This window comes from Bos grunniens, chromosome 5 (assembly GCF_055505025.1).
Source record: "Bos grunniens cultivar Pamir isolate PY7600 chromosome 5, Bosgru_T2T1.0, whole genome shotgun sequence".
NCBI lineage: Eukaryota > Metazoa > Chordata > Mammalia > Artiodactyla > Bovidae > Bos > Bos grunniens.
The window spans coordinates 44,369,795-44,388,590 of record NC_141169.1 but is presented as its reverse complement, the minus strand read 5'-3'; the positions used below and the strand labels follow the sequence as shown (position 1 = coordinate 44,388,590).

At 39.7% G+C, this 18,796-nt stretch overlaps 1 protein-coding gene across 1 annotated transcript in view; it reads left to right on the top strand.

Moving 5' to 3' along the window:
* Positions 1-18,796, top strand: part of MYRFL (myelin regulatory factor like) — a 124,950-nt gene that overhangs the window by 19,183 nt on the left and 86,971 nt on the right. The window contains exon 2 of the mRNA XM_086399993.1: positions 14,253-14,343. Coding sequence (XP_086256119.1) covers positions 14,253-14,343 — 91 coding nt within the window. The remainder of the gene's footprint in view (positions 1-14,252; positions 14,344-18,796) is intronic.

Here is an 18,796-nt window from a genome sequence, read left to right as displayed (position 1 = left end):
AATTTTGTTAAGTGTCTAATTGAAATCAAGATATAGATTTCCATGCGCAAGTTCCTAATCTAGTCAGGAAAGCAGGTGAAGTCCATCCCCAGGACCAGTTCTTGTTGGACACATGCAGGCTCCTGGATAATCTGCTGTTCTCAGTGGCCAACAGCCAAGTGTTCAGCAATCCTTTCTAGAATTTCGCATCCATGACAGTTTCTGAAAAGCTATGTGGGTATTGCCGACCTGTTACACAATATGCTTGATCCATTTATTTACTCAAGTTGAATAAAGGTTTTCATTTTATCTTTCATTATCAGGCATATAAATTTCAAGATGATTCATATCATGGTAAAGTTCAGAGACAGTCTTTTAACTGGCTGGCTGCTTTCAACACTGGGCCATGTTACCTCCACCTGAAAGAACTGGTTAGCTTCTTTCTTCCTGGATCAATGCAGGACTATTTGTACAAGGAAGACTGGGGAGACTCCCAGGATTCTAGTCATTAGGTGGAGGTTTTCCTGGGGCAGTGCCCTGCAGGTCACTTCTCGGGGTTGACAGTACATGGCTTGGAGTTGATGAACCCCTCTAGCTCCTTCCCAGGCTCCTCACCCACCAACACCACCTCCAAACCAGCCAACAAAACAGAGATGGGAGGATCCAATCAGTAACTAAATTCAGTGGGATTCTTTTCCCAAATACTACTCACATCCAAGGTTGTGCTGGTAAATGTTTAACAAACCTTTGGAGAAAATCCTTCAAGTTGTAATATTTGCCAATTTCCATGGTGTAAATCTTCCCCCTATTGCCAATTTCAAGTTACTAGACTCTAAATATGGAGTTGGGAAGAGATGTGCCCAAGCTTGTACAATCTGGCTCCAGCATACCACTGCACACTCCTCCACTTTTCCCACCCCAACTCCATGGCACCAGATCAGAATTCCATGTCATCCACAGATGTGGAGGACAAACTTATGGATACTAAGGGCATTATGGAGGGTGAGATAAACTGAGAGATTGGGATTGATGTTCCCAGCTGGCTCAGATGATAAAGAATCTGCTTGCAATTCAGGGTACCCGGGTTCAATCCCTGGGTGGGGAAGATTCCCTGGAGAAGGGAGTGACAACCCACTCCAGTATTCTTGCCTGGAGAATCCCATGGACAGGGAGCCTGTTGGGCTACAGCCTATGGGGTCACAAAGAGTCAGATACAGCCTAGTGACTAAACAATATACATGTCAACAACAAATGAGAACCTGTTACATAGCACAGGGATCTCTGCTCAATGCTCTGTGGTGACCTAAATGGGAAAGAAATCCAAAAAAAGAGGGGATATATGTATACACATAGCTGATTCACTTTGCTGTACTGCAGCAACTAACACAGTATTGTAAAGCAACTCATTTCAGTTCAGTTCAGTTCAGTCGCTCAGTCGTGTCTGACTCTTTGCGACCCCATGAATCGCAGCACACCAGGCCTCCCTGTCCATCACCAACTTCCAGAGTTCACCCAGACTCACGTCCATCAACTCAGTGATGCCATCCAGCCACCTCATCCTCTGTCGTTCCCTTCTCCTCCTGCCCCTAATCCCTCCCAGCATCAGAGTCTTTTCCAATGAGTCAACTCTTCACATGAGGTGGCCAAAGCACTGGAGTTTCAGCTTTAGCATCATTCCTTCCAAAGAAATCCCAGGGCTGATCTCCTTCAGAATGGACTGGTTGGATCTCCTTGCAGTCCAAGGGACTCTCAAGAGTCTTCTCCAACACCACAGTTCAAAAGCATCAATTCTTCGGCGCTCAGCTTTCTTCACAGTCCAACTCTCACATCCATACATGACTACTGGAAAAACCATAGCCTTGACTAGACGGACCTTTGTTGGCAAAGTAATGTCTCTGCTTTTGAATATGCTGTCTAGGTTGGTCATAACTTTCCTTCCAAGGAGTAAGCGTCTTTTAATTTCATGGCTGCAGTCACCATCTGCAGTGATTTTGGAGCCCAGAAAAATAAAGTCTGACACTGTTTCCACTGTTTCCCCATCTATTTGCCATGAAGTGATGGGACCAGATGCCATGATCTTCGTTTTCTGAATGTTGAGCTTTAAGCCAACTTTTTCACTCTCCTCTTTCACTTTCATCAAGAGGCTTTTTAGTTCCTCTTCCGTTTCTGCCATAAGGGTGGTGTCATCTGCATGTCTGAGGTTATTGATATTTCTCCCGGCAATCTTGCTTCCAGCTTGTGCTTCTTCCAGCCCAGCGATTCTCATGATGTACTCTGCATATAAGTTAAATAAACAGGGTGACAATATACAGCCTTGATGTACTCCTTTTCCTATTTGGAACCAGTCTGTTGTTCCATGTCCAGTTCTAACTGTTGCTTCCTGACCTGCATATAGGTTTCTCAAGAGGCAGGTCAGGTGGTCTGGTATTCCCATCTTTTTCAGAATTTTCCACAGTTTATTGTGATCCACACAGTCAAAGGCTTTGGCATAGACAATAAAGCAGAAATAGATGTTTTTCTGGAACTCTCTTGCTTTTTCCATGATCCAGTGGATGTTGGCAGTTTGATCTCTGGTTCCTCTGCCTTTTCTAAAACTGCTTGAACATCTGGAAGTTCACGGTTCACGTATTGCTGACGCCTGGCTTGGAGAATTTTGAGCATTACTTTACTAGCATGTGAGATGAGTGCCAAAAAAAATTAATTTAAAAAATAATTTCAGTAAGGAACATTAAGGAAAGAATCTCATGTCATTCAAAGCCCCAGGATTTGCCCCTGCTGACAGTTCCAGCTTCATGGACCCCTATTCCTGGAAGATTTCCCTGGCACCTTTTTGCTCCTGTTGTCATTTAGGTGACCTGTAATGCCCTATGACACTCAGCTGTCGCATCAAGCTGCTATGCTGTGTTTCATGTCAGTCTTTCTCACTGGGTTATGAACTTCTTGAGCGCAGCAATGGATGCTTATGACAAAGGACAGTATTTATTGAGCTGAGGACTATGCTGCATACCTTTATATGCATTATCTCATTTAATCCTCAGATTCCCTGAGGTAAATGCTCTTATTATCTGTATTCTATTATTATTATTATTTTTTTTTTTTTTGAGAGTCCTTTGGACTGCAAGGAAATCAAACCAGTCAATCCTAAAGGAAATCAACCTTGAATATTCATTGGAAGGACTGGTGCTGGAGCTGAAGCTCTAATACTTTGGCCACCTGGTACCAAGAGCCAATTCACTGGTAAAGACCCTGATGCTTGGAAAGACTGAAGGCGAAAGGGGTGGCTCAAGCGACTGAGCACACATCCTTAAGCAAATGAATGTCTCGTTTCTCTTCCTATCCTCCATCTTTTCCTCCCTCCCCCTCCTCCTCCTTCTTTGGCATATCCACGAACATTTATGATATGATTCCTCATGAGCACTGGTACATCAAAGGGAAGCTCTACGCTTAAGTTCAAAGGGCAATCAACGTGGGGGTTGCGGGAGGTGGGAACACTGGTTGCTATTTAAAGTCTTTAAAAAACCTAAAGGGACTTCCCAGGTGGTCCAGTGGTTAAGACTCTGTGCTCCCAGTGCAGGGGGCCCAGGTTTGATCCCTGGTTCTATCCCTGGTCAGGGAACTGGATCCCAAATGATGAAACTAAGACCTGGGGCTGCCCCCCAAAATAAAAAAATTTTAAAAATCATAGAATTGTCCTAACAGACAAATTTTTTCATCTTACCTGTTGTCTGAATAGTCTGGGCAGCACTGTTTTGGGACAAAGAGTGAAAAAGTAGTTAAAAAGGAACAGGGGGCATCTGGGTTTGAGGGAGTTATATTGGAAGGGGGTCATTTGGGTAGAAACAAGAAGGGTCCTTACGCAGGACTGGTCCCTTACACAGGGAAACAGAAAGGGAGGTCCTTGCTGTATGCACCCTGTTCATAACTTCAGGGAAGCCCTGTGTTCCCGAAGGCACATGCATGCCTATGACTGAGTCTTGTGGATGCAACTTAGATCTATCTGTGGTATCCCTGGTGGATTGAGGTTTTTTCCCTTGTCTGCCCAAGGCCAGGGGCAACAGGACAGGTGAGCTTCCTGCAGCTGTCACTGTGCCTGGAAGTGGGGCAGAGAGTTAGGGTGAAGAAGGACCTTGTTTCCTTAGAGCAATGAAGGCAGTGGGTCTCTGGGACTCCTGGAGGCCTGGGCAGTTTCTGCTTTTGTGAGCAGAATGGTGACAGCCTTTCCGGGCCACAGAGAGAAACTTAGAAAAGGGTGGCGTCAAGGTTTGAACCTGAGCCTTCCTGACAGTGGGTGGAATGCTCAAGAACACACACTTTGCAGGTTTGGGTGTTATAGACCAGCCTTGAAGACATTTAGAGCAAAGTGATTATTTTTAAAAGCACATAATTTCTTTTAAGAGCCATTTGAGTGTCACCCTGTGTGTGTAAACAATTTTATCTGACACTACGGATTTATATTGTGGAATAATTTCCTTTGGGTCTGGAAAGCACAGGTGTGGTTTTGGAGTCCTAGAGAAAGCCAGCTAGCCTGGGGTTCATCTCTCCTGGCTCAGTAAGGAATTTGGACAAGTCACACAGGCAGGTCCTAGATGCCATGGACCATCTCTTAGTTCTACCTGGGGATGGAGGTTGGGGAGGGTGGGTGATGTAATGCAAGCAACACAAAGGTCAGGTCTGAGAATCTATGGGCCACCTCCTACTTCTACGTGGGGAGTTGTGTGTATGTGTTTGGGGGGTGTGGGGTGTGCTGTATAAAGCAGATGGGACTCCAGCAGGGGCTTCAGTGGGAAACTAAACAGATCTTTTCCTCCGTCTGCTTCTCTTAGCAATTGTCTTGACCAAAGCCCAGTTGAAAGCAAGTTGCTTTCCCTCAGTTGGCTGGCGTTGTTGGGGAGGAGCAGGAACACAGGCTGGGGTGGTAGTGATGGGGGCGGGAGTGGGAACACTTCCAGGAATCAGGGCAGGCCTGTCGGCTTCCCTGCAGGTCATTTACAGCTGTGTGACCCCGGGCGAGCTCGTTAACCTGTGTGATCACGTTGCCTTCTCTGTACACTGGAAATAATGCTAATTGCCCACCCCCTAGGGCTGTTAAGAGGACTGGTGAGGTCGGGCAAAGTGCTTCTCCTTTCCAGAGTAAGAACTCCAAAGTCCCTCTGAAAGTCACTGGACAGCTCCGACAGGCTTCAAGCTGATTTCCCTTCTTCTGTTCTTGTCCTGGATAGTTCTTTCCTGCAAAGCAACTATAGTGACCTTTTATAAATGTAGAGCGAGACTTCCCTGGTGGTCCAGTGGTTAAGACTCTACTGTGCAATGCAGGGAATGCGGGTTCGATCCCTGGTCCGGGAAGATCCCACAAGCCACAGAGCAACCAAGCCCACGGGGCAACTACTGAGCCCTCGAGGGGCAACTAGAGAGTCCATGGGCTGCAAGGAAAGATCCCACAATGACACAATGAAGATCTCGTGTGCTGCAACTAAGACCAAATGCAGCCAAACAAATAAATAAACAAAAAACTGTAAAGCATATCATTTCAGTTTCCAAAGGCTTCTCATTGCTTTGAGCACCTTCCCTTCCTCCTCCCCTGTGCTCCTGTGCTCTGGCCACACTAGAATGGTTTGTTTCTCTGACAAGCCATCTCAGTCCAGCCCCTGGGCTCTTGCAGGGCTGTTCCCTCTCCCTAGCATGCTCTGCCCTCAATCTGTGCACGGCTGGCGCCTTCCTGAGAAAAGCCTCCAGGTTGAATGGAGCTCCTTCCCCAACCACCTATCACACCACTCTATTTTATTTTCATCACCACCCAAAAAGATCCTGTTTATTTATTGTTTCTCATATGTCATGTACCTCCTCCCCCACTGTTGCTCTCTTCCTCTCCATTTGAATCCAAGCCTCCTGCGTGGATCTTGTTAATTTTTCTCAAGGCTGTGTTCTCAGAACCTTATACAATGCTTGGCGCATAGTAGATGCTCAGCAAGTACTGGTTGAATCAACGAGAGAAGGAATGAGTCTCTTCTCATCGCCATCTTATCCTTTCTCCAAGTCTAGCTCAAGACAAAGCCCCACTACGAGGTCATTTCTGACCATCTCGACCTTTAGGGGTGTCTTCCGTCCATCTCCCTCTGAGTTCATGTCATTGAATGGAGCTGGTGATCTCTTTTGTCTCTTCCCTTTCCGGCTGCCTCTCATCTGCCTGTCTCAGCACCCATCAATTTTTCCCATTTGTGAGGTGCTTAAGATTTTTAAAATTTTGTTTTAATGCCATTGGGTGAATTAGCAAGCCCAAAGCTGAAGATTAAATGGCCCTCCTACAACTCATATAACCAGTCCAGTGATCTAGTACTGAGGTACCTTACCCCTAGGAGGAATTCAAGGCACTGGATTACATGAGGGATACGGGTGTGTGGGATAGACAGCTGAAATAATGCATATTGAAATTATACCCGGGAAATGTCCACAACCTAGGTTATGACCAACCTAGACAGTATATTAAAAAGCAGAGACATTACTTTGTCAACAAAGGTCCATCTAGTCAAGGCTATGGTTTTTCCAGTGGTCCTGTATGGATGTGAGAGTTGGACTGTGAAGAGGGCTGAGTGCCGAAGAATTGATGCTTTTGAACTGTGGTGTTGGAGAAGACTCTTGAGAGTCCCTTGGACTGCAAGGAGATCCAACCAGTCCATCCTAAAAGACACCAGTCCTGGGTGTTCATTGGAAGGACTGATGTTGAAGCTGAAACTCCAATTCTTTGGCTACTTGATGTGAAGAGCTGACTCATTGGAAAAGACCCTGATGCTGGGAAAGATTGAGGGCAGGAGGAGAAGGGCACGACAGAGGATGGGATGGTTGGATGGCATCACCGACTCAATGGACATGAGTTTGAGTAAACTCTGGGAGTTGGTGATGGACAGGAAGGCCTGGTGTGCTGTGGTTCATGGGGTCACAAAGAGCTGGACACAACTGAGAGACTGAACTGAACTTCTTTCTTTATGTTCCAGAATTGTGAAAATGGCAGGCAGAGGAATGATCATGTTTTAGAACATAACTCATGATGCCACTGGGACTTTTATCTTTTATGCAAGTATAGAGTGGTAGTCATGAGTGGAAAATTTCTCTATTTACTCCAGGGCTTTTGGTCAGTTTAGGTTTTATGTTTTTATCTATTTTAGTAATTTATTTCTCACTTGTTTTAGAAAATTATTTTATTCAAAATTGTGCAAAGTGAAAAATAATTTTCCAAAGTGTGTAATAGGAATTAAAAAAAATGATAAATCACTCTAAATCCTACCATGTACCTACTGTCAATGGTGGTAGAATATTATTTCATCTTCTCTATGAATATCTATAGATGGATGGATAACTAGATAGATGGTAGAAATAATTTTGTAAGAAATGGACCTTAGCTCACATGTACTATTTAAATAAAATATTGATATTAAATATAAATATTAATGTTAGTTGAATTTAATAAGATAAAAAGAACTTGAAGGGAAACTGAAGGAATTATAGAATTTAAATAATTGTTTATATACTATTAGAGATAGTTCTAAATGATTCTTCCAAGATTAAGAAAGGGGATTTAAAAGTCACTACAAAGCTGAAACAGTTAGTTCTTTAGTGGTTGAGATTTAGTGTGATGAAGATGAACTCTGAGATATGAATAATAGAGGGATTGATATCACATCTCTTCCCATTTTCCCTCTCCCTATCTTGTAAATTTTGTTGCTGATATTTTTTCCTTTTTAAGGGTTTATTACTTTTACATTTTGATTTGTAACCATATTTCCCTCAGCTATTCAGTTTAAGTCCTGTATTCACTGTTCATCATTGTTTTCCCCCTTCAATTTCTATATTTCTGAGTTCTTTCTTCTGAATTATTTTTGCTTGGTGGAATTTCACTGTCAAGGAGTTATTTTCAAGAGGAAGTCATGGGGGCTTTATACTCTAAACTTTTAAATTTTGGAATTGTCTGTCTATTGCATTTATGTTTGAAAACAAATTGGGTAGGTAAAGATTTTGCAACCTACTTTCTCTTGAAATTTTATAGAATTTATTAAATGACTGCATAGTATTTCATTAAATGAATGTCAATTAATGGTCATCTATTCTCAATTTTCTATTATTATAGCAAGTATATTATCATAAGTATATTAAGTGAAATTTCAGGATCAGAGTATATATGAACAGTCAGTTTTTTTGAAACATCTGCTAGCTCTTTTTAGATAGATTATTTAATATGTATTCCTGTCAGCAGTGCATAAGAGGGTCATCTTATTTCTATCATCATTAACAGTGGATTTTATTACTTCCTTGAATATATGCCAATTTTGTAAGAAAAATTTCTTATATTTTAAATTGTTTCTTAGTAAAGTTTACTATATTTTATGCAGTTATTAACCAATTTGATTTTTCATTTTATGAACTGCCTCTTTAAGTCTTTTACTATTTTTTATTGCAGTGTAGCTGTTACTTTACTGATTTGAAAGAATGTTTTGGGTATTATGGATAATTACTTTTTCATGTATATTGAAAATATTCCTTTACTTTGTTTATAACTTTCTTCGTGGATTAAAATGCTTATTATCTTCAATGGATACTAAAACTATTAGATAAAAATTTAATGAGGAACAGAATATTTGCATAATTTCAAAGTATTTTGCCACAAATTACAAAAAGAATAGTAGTAAATTTATAGTGGAGAAAGTTGTCAGGTAGTACCTTAACCAAGGGGTGAAAATTAGTATCAATAATAATGAGATATTATGGTCCTCCTAATATAAGGCACTAAGAGATACATAATATCATTTATGTAATACTCTTGCCAAACACACAAAATTTGAACTTAACCTTGAGAAAACATGAGGCAAACTAAAATTGGAGCACCTTCTATAAAATAATTAGCCTATACCCTTCAAAAATATCTATAGAGGCATGGAAACTAAATGTATTGTGTTCCACTGGATTTAATTATGTACCAGAAAAAAATGCTATTAATGACATTTATTAAGACAATTGGCAAAATTTGAATGTGTAATATAGATTGTATAATAAAACGGTATAAATAGTAAGTTTTCTGATTTTGATAATTGAATTGTGGTTGTGAAGATAATGGTTATACTGAGGAAGATATACTGAAGTAGTCAGGGATGAAGGCACCTGTACTCAAGTAATTCAAAATGATATGTATAGGTGGGTGTGTATCTGTGTGTGTGTGTGTGTGTGTGAGAGAGAGAGAGAGAGAGAGAGAGAGAGAGAGAATAATGAAAATGCAGCACAGTGTTAATAATTGATGAATGTGAGTGAAGGTTATGTGTGACTTTCTTTGTATTCCTGTAGTTTCTCTTTAGGTTAGAAATTATTTCAAAATAAACCATTAAAAATTCTTCCCTGCACAAAAAATGTATATATAATGAAATTTTATCAAGGCTTTTTAAAAAAAATAATTTTTGACTTTTGTGCCATGCTTGAAAAAAACCTTCTTTATCTCAAGATTGTTAGCATAGTCACTGATGTTTTCTTTCTATGGTTTTATTTATTTATGTTGAAATTTTTGATCTATCTGGAATTTTGTTGTGGGAACAAGCAAATAATCCAGGTTTTTTTCTCCCAAATGTATAACCAATTTTCCCCACAACATATATTGAACAATTAATCTTTCCTCACTGGTCTCAAAAGATATGCTTATCATGTACCTATATGTGTGTGTATATATATATATGTATATATATATGTAAATATATATTATGAGGCTTCTCAGGTTGTTCTAGTGGTAAGGAACCCTCCTGCCAATGCAGGAGACTTAAGAGACACAGGTTTGATCCCTGGGTCGGGAAGATCCCCTGGAGGAGGGCATGACAACCCACTCCAGTATTTTTGCCTGAAGAATCCCAAGGACAGAGAAACCTAGCAGGCTACAGTCCCTAGGGTCACAAAGAGTCAGACGTAACTGAAGCAACTTAGCATACACACAATATATATATTTACTCCATCAGTCCAGTTCAGACGCTCATTCATGTCCGACTCTTTGCAACCCCATGAATCACAGCACTCCAGGCCTCCCTGTCTATCACCAACTCCCAAAGTTCACTCAAACTCATGTGCATCGAGTTGGTGATACCATCCAGCCATCTCATCCTCTGTCATCCCCTTCTCCTCCTGCCCCCAATCCCTCCCAGCATCAGGGTCTTTTCCAATGAGTCAACTCTTTGCAGAGGTGGCCAAAGCATTGGAGTTTCAGCCTCAGCATCAGTCCTTCCACTGAACACCAAGGACTGGTCTCTTTTAGGATGGACTGATTCGATATCCTTGCAGTCCAAGGGACTCTCAAGAGTCTTCTCCAACACCACAGTTCAAAAGCATCAATTCTTTGGTGTTCAGCTTTCTTCACAGTCCAACTCTCACATCCATACGTGACTACTGGAAAAACCATAGCCTTGACTAGACGGACCTTTGTTGGCAAAGTAATGTCTCTGCTTTTTAATGTGCTGTCTCAGATCAGATCAGTCGCTCAGTCATGTCCAACTCTTTGCAACCCCATCAATAGCAGCACGCCAGGCCTCCCTGTCCATCACCAACTTCCGGAGTTCACTCAGACTCATGTCCATTGAGTCAATGATGCCATTCAGCTACCTCATACTCTGTCGTCCCCTTCTCCTCCTGCCCCCAATCCCTCCCAGCATCAGAGTCTTTTCCAATGAGTCAACTCTTCGCATGACGTGGCCAAAGTACTGGAGTTTCAGCTTTAGCATCATTCTTTCCAAAGAAATCCCAGGGCTGATCTCCTTTAGAATGGACTGGTTGGATCTCCTTGCAGTCCAAGGGACTCTCAAGAGTCTTCTCCAACACCACAGTTCAGAAGCATCAATTCTCTGGCGCTCAGCCTTCTTCACAGTCCAACTCTCACGTCCATACAGGACCACAGGAAAAACCGTAGCCTTGACTAGACGGACCTTTGTTGGCAAAGTAATGTCTCTGCTTTTGAATATGCTATCTAGGTTGGTCATAACTTTCCTTCCAAGGAGTAAGCGTCTTTTAATTTCATGGCTGCAGTCACCATCTGCAGTGATTTTGGAGCCCAGAAAAATAAAATCTGACACTGTTTCCACTGTTTCCCCATCTATTTGCCACGAAGTGATGGGACCAGATGCCATGATCTTTGTTTTCTGTATGTTGAACTTTAAGCCAACTTTTTCACTCTCCTCTTTCACCTTTTTCAAGAGGCTTTTTAGTTTCTCTTCACTTTCTGCCATAAGGGTGGTGTCATCTGCATATCTGAGGTTATTGATATTTCTCCCGGCAATCTTGATTCCAGCCTGTGCTTCTTCCAACCCAGCGTTTCTCATGATGTACTCTGCATATAAGTTAAATAAGCAGAGTGACAATATACAGCCTTGACATACTCCTTTTCCTGTTTGGAACCAGTTTGTTGTTCCATGTCCAGTTCTAGCTATTGCTTCCTGACATGCATATAGGTTTCTCAAGAGGCAGGTCAGGTGGTCTGGTATTCCCATCTCTTTCAGAGCTTTCCACAGTTGATTGTGATCCACAGTCAAAGGCTTTGGCGTAGTCAATAAAGCAGAAATAGATGTTTCTCTGGAACTCTCTTGCTTTTTTGATGATCCAGTAGATGTTGGCAATTTGATCTCTGGGTCCTCTGCCTTTTCTAAAACCACCTTGAACATCTGGAAGTTCACAGTTCATGTATTGCTGAATCCTGGCTTGGAGAATTTTGAGCATTACTTTACTAGCGTGTGAGATGAGTGCAATTGTGCGGTAGTTTGAGCATTCTTTGTCATTGCCTTTCTTTGGGATTGGGCTTCCCTGGTGGCTCAGACAGTAAAGCATCTGGGTGCAGTGCAGGAGACCCAGGTTCAATCCCTGGGATAGGAAGATCCCCTGGAGAAGGAAATGGCAACCTACTCCGGTACTGTTGCCTGGAAAATTCCATGGACCGAGGAGTCTGGTGGGCTATAGTCCATGAGGTCACAAAGAGTCAGACATAACTGAGTGGCTTCATTTTCACTTTCTTTGGGATTGGAATGAAAACTGACCTTTTCCAGTCCTGTGGCCACTGCTGAGTTTTCCAAAGTTGCTGGCATATTGAGTGCAGCACTTTCACAGCATCGTCTTTCAGGATTTGAAATAGCTCAACTGGAATTCCATCACCTCCACTAGCTTTGTTCGTAGTGGTGCTTTCTAAGGCCCACTTGACTTCACATTCCAGGATGTCTGGCTCTAGGTGAGTGATCACACAATCATGATTATCTGGGTCATGAAGCTCTTTTTTGTACAGTTCTTCTGTGTATTCTTGCCACCTCTTCTTGATATCTTCTGCTTCTTATAGGTCCATACCATTTCTGTCCTTTATGGAGCCCATCTTTGCATGAAATGTTCCCTTGGTATCTCTAATTTTCTTGAAGAGATCTCTAGTCTTTCCCATTCTGTTGTTTTCCTCTAATTCTTTGCACTGATTGCTGAGGAAGGCTTTCTTATCTCTCCTTGCTATTCTCTGGGACTCTGCATTCAAATGGGAATGTCTTTCCTTTTCTGCTTTGCTTTTCACTTCTTTTCTTTTCACAGCTATTTGTAAGCCCACCTCAGACAGCCATTTTGCTTTTTTGCATTTCTTTTCCATGGGGATGGTCTTTTTCCCTGGTTGGTCTTTATCCCTGTCTCCTGTACAGTGTCACGAACCTCCATCCATAGTTCATCAGGCACTCTGTCTATCAAATTTAGTCCATACATATGTAATATTTCTTGATATATCCTGGATTCATGTGTGTTCCTTTGATGTGTTCATCTGTGTATTTCTCAGTAATTATTTCCACCCCCCTCAATAATTTTTCTGGTCAGTTTTATGTATTTACTTTTCCAGATGATTTTCAGAACAATTTCCTTGGGGATTATTTGATTTCAGATAACATACAAATCAATTCAAAAGGGTTTACTGCGTGCATATAAGACTTTGTAATGTGATTGGAATAAAAGAGGAACAACCAGCCTCACTCAAATCATGAAGGACCTGGGTGAAGGATCTGGTAAAGAACCTGACAGAAATATTGAGACTATCACTCTAGTCCTCTGCCAGAGCTATTATGTGACTTAATCTTACCCACCAGCTTTAAAGTTTAGTAGTTCAAATTTTAGGAGAAATAATTGAATTGGTCACTGTCCAACCAATGATTCTTTTTCTCTGATTCAGTTACTTGTAAGGGTAGCTCAAGACTTTTAATAAGGGAAAATGTCTTAGAAAATGACTGTGGGTTTGGCAGACATCCTAAATAATGTCTAGTAAAAGCTCTTTGATAATGATTATTTTAGTCTAAGAATAATGACAGCCTTTCCATTTATCAAATTTCTTTTTATGATACTTCATAGAGTTTCTTAGCTTTTTTAAAAAAATATATTGTCCCCAAATACATGTTTAGATATTTTAGGCTTTTCATTATTTTGAGTGGGATCTTCTTTTCCCCCCATTATATTTATTTGAATGATTGACTGATCATTTTTTGTATATACAAAAGTAATTAGTCTTTGTAGTTAATTTTTAACTGTCTACTTTATTGACTTTTCTGATCATTTCCTTGTGTTGTCAGTTGTTTCTCTTGAATTATCTAGGTATATCGTCATGTTATCTGCAAAGAAAGATTGTTTTGTCTTCTTTATAACGTATTTTATATTCTTAAATATTCTGATATCTTTATAATGATCAGAAAGAAATCAATCAGCTCATTTTCATTTTGTAAATCCAGAAAAAGGACAGGGCTGTTGTGTTATATTTGGGAAGTCTAACAAAAACACAAGGCCAGATATTGAACTTCTTGATGACTTAACTGGAAGTAATCTGACCAGCCAACAAACCAATCATCAGTCCATCCATCCATCCATCCGTCTATCCATCCAGCTAGCCAGCCAGCCAATAAATCTTTTCTTTTTTTAATACCATAGATACTTGTAGATACAATAAGAAAGACACAGTCCCTGAAGTCAGAGAATTTAGATATAGCAACAAACACAAAAGCAAGTGATTAAAATAGTACATAAGGCAAAATACATGGTGTTAATGAAAGCACATAGAAACGGGCACCTAAGCAACCTTGGGCGGTCAAGGAAGGCTACTGGAAGAGGGTAATATCTAGAAAGATTTCTGAAGGAGATATTTGCATGGAAGGAAGACTGCATTCTCAATAAATTCATTATGCCATTTAGTTGCTTTGAAATTTTAGTGATCAACCATTCTGAAATCTTCATGAATCTCTAGATTTTTCAATTTGCCTTTGCAGCTCAAGGTGCCAATGGTACTCTGGGGAACCCCACCCTGGATACAAGTCTACTGGAGGAGTTCCTGGGCAATGATTTCGATTTGGGAGCCTTGTAAGTAATAAGAGCACTGCTCTCCATTTGGTGTTAAAAAAATTATGAAATAATTAAATGAACTGGGAAGTGCTTCTTCCTTTTCTGTTTTCCAGAAGAGCTTGATACTAAGTAGAGTTGGTCTTATTTCTTCTATTAATATAAACCTTCTGCAAATTTCATCAGTGAAGCTAACTAAGTCTGGAGGTCTTTGGTTTGTTTTGCCTTTTTTTTTTTTTTTTCTTTTAATAGGAAGGTCCTCCCTTCCAATTCTGTATCTTTAATAGACATGGGGCTATTCAAGTTATCAATTATTAATTATCAGCTTAAGCAGTTTATGTCTTTCAATAGCTTTGTAAATTTCACTTATCACCTATTGAATTTACTGGCATAAAATTGTTCATCACATTTCCTTATTATACTTTTAATGTCTGTAGAATCTATAGTGAACAACAAGTGTTGTCATTGATATCATGTCATTGATATTCATGTCTTTTTTTCTTGATAATTTATTAAGAGGTTTATCAGTTTTCTTAAGCTTTTAAAGAACCGGCTTTTGGTTAAAATTATATTCTTAATTGTTTTTCTGTTTTCTATGTCATTGATTTCTGCTCTTATTTTCTAATATTTGTATAGCCATACCCACTTTCTTTTAAAACAACTTATAAGCAATAAAATTCAATTGTTGTCTCCTGTATGGTTTTGTGAGTTTTGAGAAATTCACAGAGTTGTGTAACTATTGCCATGGTTACCACACACAACCATTCTATCACCCGATACATTTCCCCTACATTTCCACTTTGTGCGCATACCCATCATACTCCCTTAACCCCTGGTGAACACTGATCTTTCTTTTTCTATCCCCGTAGTTTTGCTTTTTCCAGGATGTCATATAAGTGAGGCCCTATGGTATATAATACTATGAGTCTGACTTCTTTCACTAGGCATAATGTCTTTTTTTTTTCATTCTTTTTGCTATTGTTGTTCATTCTTTTTTATTGCTGAGATAAGCTCTGTTGTAACAGTTTATTTGTCCAGTTACTCATTCAAGGATATTTTGATTATTTCCAGTTTTGACAGTTATGAATAGCTCTTATAAATATTCATGCATAGGTATTTGTGTGATCAAGAGTTTTAATTTCTCTAGGGTAACACTTTGGATAAAGTCTGCTGGACCATGTTATAAGTGCAAGCTTAACTTTATAAAGTTGCATTACCACTAGCAATATATGAGATAGCCAAATTTTTCTCTTCATCACCAGTTCTTGGAATTATTGGTTTTTAAAAGACGTTATTAAAGCCATTCTAATAGGTTTAGCATGGTTTGTTTTAATTGGCATTTTCCTATCAACAACTGATGTTGAGCCTTATTTCATGTGATTGTTTACCTTTCATATATTTTCTTTGTTCAAGTGTTTGTTCAAATATTTTGCCCATTTAAAAAACTAAATTTTTCTTATTTTGTAGTTTAGAGAATTCTTTAAATATTCTGGATATTAGAGCTGTGTTGGATATGAGATTATGAATACTTTCTCCATGCCTGTAACCTGTGTTTTCATCCTCTTCACAATGAATTTCCCAGAGCAGAAGTTTTAAATTTTGATGATGTCCAATAGACCAAATTTTTCTTTTGTGTTTTATATCTAAGAAATATAGATATTGCCTAACAAGTTGTCAAAGATTTTCTTCTGTTTTTTTCTAAAAGTTTTAGTTTTATGTTTAGGTCTGTGATCCATGTTGAATTAATTTTCGTATGAGTTTTGAGATACAAGTTGAGATTAATTTCTTTGTGTATAGATGTCTAGTTGCTTTATGAATTCCTTGTTGGGTAATTTTTCTCTATTGAATTTTCTTTATGCTGTTGTAAAAAAATTAGTTGACCATGTTTGTGTGGATCTATATCTAGACTCTTTATTCTGATCCATTGATCTGTGTATCTATTATTTTGCAAGTACCACATTATCTTGATTACTGTAATCATAAGTCTTAAAACCATATAGTGTAAGTTCTCCAAATTTGTCTTCTTTTTCAAAAATGCTTTGATAATTCTAGTTCCTTTGAGCTCACATAAATATTAAAATCAGCTTGTTTATATCTATACAATCTTATTGAGATATAGACTGCTGCTGCTGCTGCTAAGTTGCTTCAGTCGTGTCCGACTCTGTGCGACCCTATAGACAGCCTCCTACCAGGCTCCCCCATCCCTGGGATTCTCCAGGCAAGAACACTGGGGTGGTTTGCCATTTCCTTCTCTAATGCATGAAAGTGAGAAGTGAAAGTGAAGTCGCTCAGTCGTGTCCGACTCTTAGCGACCTCATGGACAGCAGCCTACCAGGCTCCTCCATCCATGGGATTTTCTAGGCAAGAGTACTGGAGTGGGGTGCCATTGCCTTCTCTGAGATGTAGACTAGAATTGTATTAAGTCTAGAGATCCATCTGGGGAAAATCAACATTTTAAGGGCTTCCCAGGTGGTACAGTGGTAAAGAACCTGCCTGCCAATGCAGGAGAGGCAGGTTCGATCCCTGGGTCAGAAATATCCCCTGGAGAGGGGAATGACAACCCACTCCAGTATTCTTGTCTGGCAAATCCCATGGACAGAAGAACCCAGGTGGGCTACAGTCCATGGGGTCTCAAAAGAGACATGACTTAGCAACTGAGCATGCATGTACGACATCTTAAGAAAATTGAGTCTTCCAAGCCATGAACATAATTGTTGGTTAGTCACTAAGTCGTGTCTGACTCTTTTGAGACCCCATGGATTGTAGCCCACCTGGGTTCTTCTGTCCATGGGATTTGCCAGACAAGAATACTGGAGTGGGTTGCCATTTCCTTCTCCAAAGGATCTTCCCAACCCAGGGACTGAACCTGCATCTCCTGCCTTGGCAGGCAAATTCTTTACTGCTGAGCCTCCAAGGAAGCCCTATGAACATATTATACCTCTCCATTTATTTAGGCTTTTGTTGCTTTCTTTCATCAGTGTTTATAGTTTTAGCATACAAATCTTGTATGTTTTGTTTAGATCTACACCCAAGTGTTTCATGTTTTTTCTTTCAGTTATTGTAAATAATAATGATTCTGAATTTTTTTTTCAAATTTTAGGTTCCAGTTATTCATTGCCATCATATAGAACTATTTTTGTTTTTTATAGAGTGGGCTTGGGTCCTACAATCTTAATGAAGTCATTAATTAGTTTAAGAATTCCTCCATTGTGTTTGTTTTCAGTTTCACTAATTTCTATCCTTATTATTTTCTTCTGCTTGTTTTGGGCTTAGTCTGCTCCTCGTTGTTTAGTTTCTCAAGTTGGAAGCTTAGTTCTTGACTGGAGGCCATTCTTTGTTTTCTAATTTAATCATTCAATGCTTTAGCTGCCTTCCTCAGTTTTTGATATGCTATTCTTTGATTTTCTTTCAGCTCAAAATATTTCCTATTTTTTCTTGAGACATCCTCTTTAACTCATGAGTTGCTGGAATTGGTTTATTTAATTTCTAAATATTTTGGAATTTTCCTGTCACTGATTCATTGTTTAATTCCCTTATGGACAGAGAACACACCCTATAATTCTAATTATTTTAAATTTGCTAAGATTTGCCTTATGATCCAGGACGTGATCTGTCTTGTGAATGTTCCCCGTGCACTTTGTCCATTCACTGTTGTTGGGTCAAGTATTCAAGCTGGTTAACATTGTTGTCCAAGTCTTCCATAGCCTTCCTGATTTTTCTCTACTTTTATCTGTTACTGTAAGAGAAATGCCAAAGTCCTCAAGAATGATTGTGGATTTAGAGTTCTCGGTTCTTTTTTCCCTAGTACTGTCTTCTGATCTCTATGGTTTCTGATGAGGAATAAGAAGTTATTTGAATCATTGCTTCCTTTGTATATATATCATTTTTCTTTACCTGCAAGATAACATTTTCAGCAACTTTATTATAATGTGTCTGGATATGGGAAGGTTTTCTTTGAGATTATACTGTTTGGCTCTGCTTTTTAAACTGTAAATTTCTATTTTTCACTACATCTAGGAAGGTTTTAGTCATTATTTCTTCACATTTATGTTTCTGTATCAATGTCTTTCTTTCCTCTGTCTAGGACTCCAATGATGCATATGTTAGACTTTTGATGTTATACACAGGTCCCTGAGGCTCAGTTCATTTTTTTCCTCTCTGTTGTTTATATTGGATAATTTCTATTAATCTGTCTTTAAGTTCACTGACCCTCCTCTGTCATTCCCTCCTGTTGTTGAGCCCACATCGACATTCCTATAAATGCCCTTCCATCTCTCCCCTGTGAAGGACAGAGAGTGAAACAAGACATGAATCTCAATAGTAACAGGGAAAGCTATTTGCAGGTATGTTGGTACCTGGCTCTTGTTGCTCTTTGCCAACAAAAAAACATCCATGACTGTGGGGAAGAATGGAAGCTCAACATTTTGCAGGCTAATTAAGCACATGTGCGTGCACACACACACACACACACACA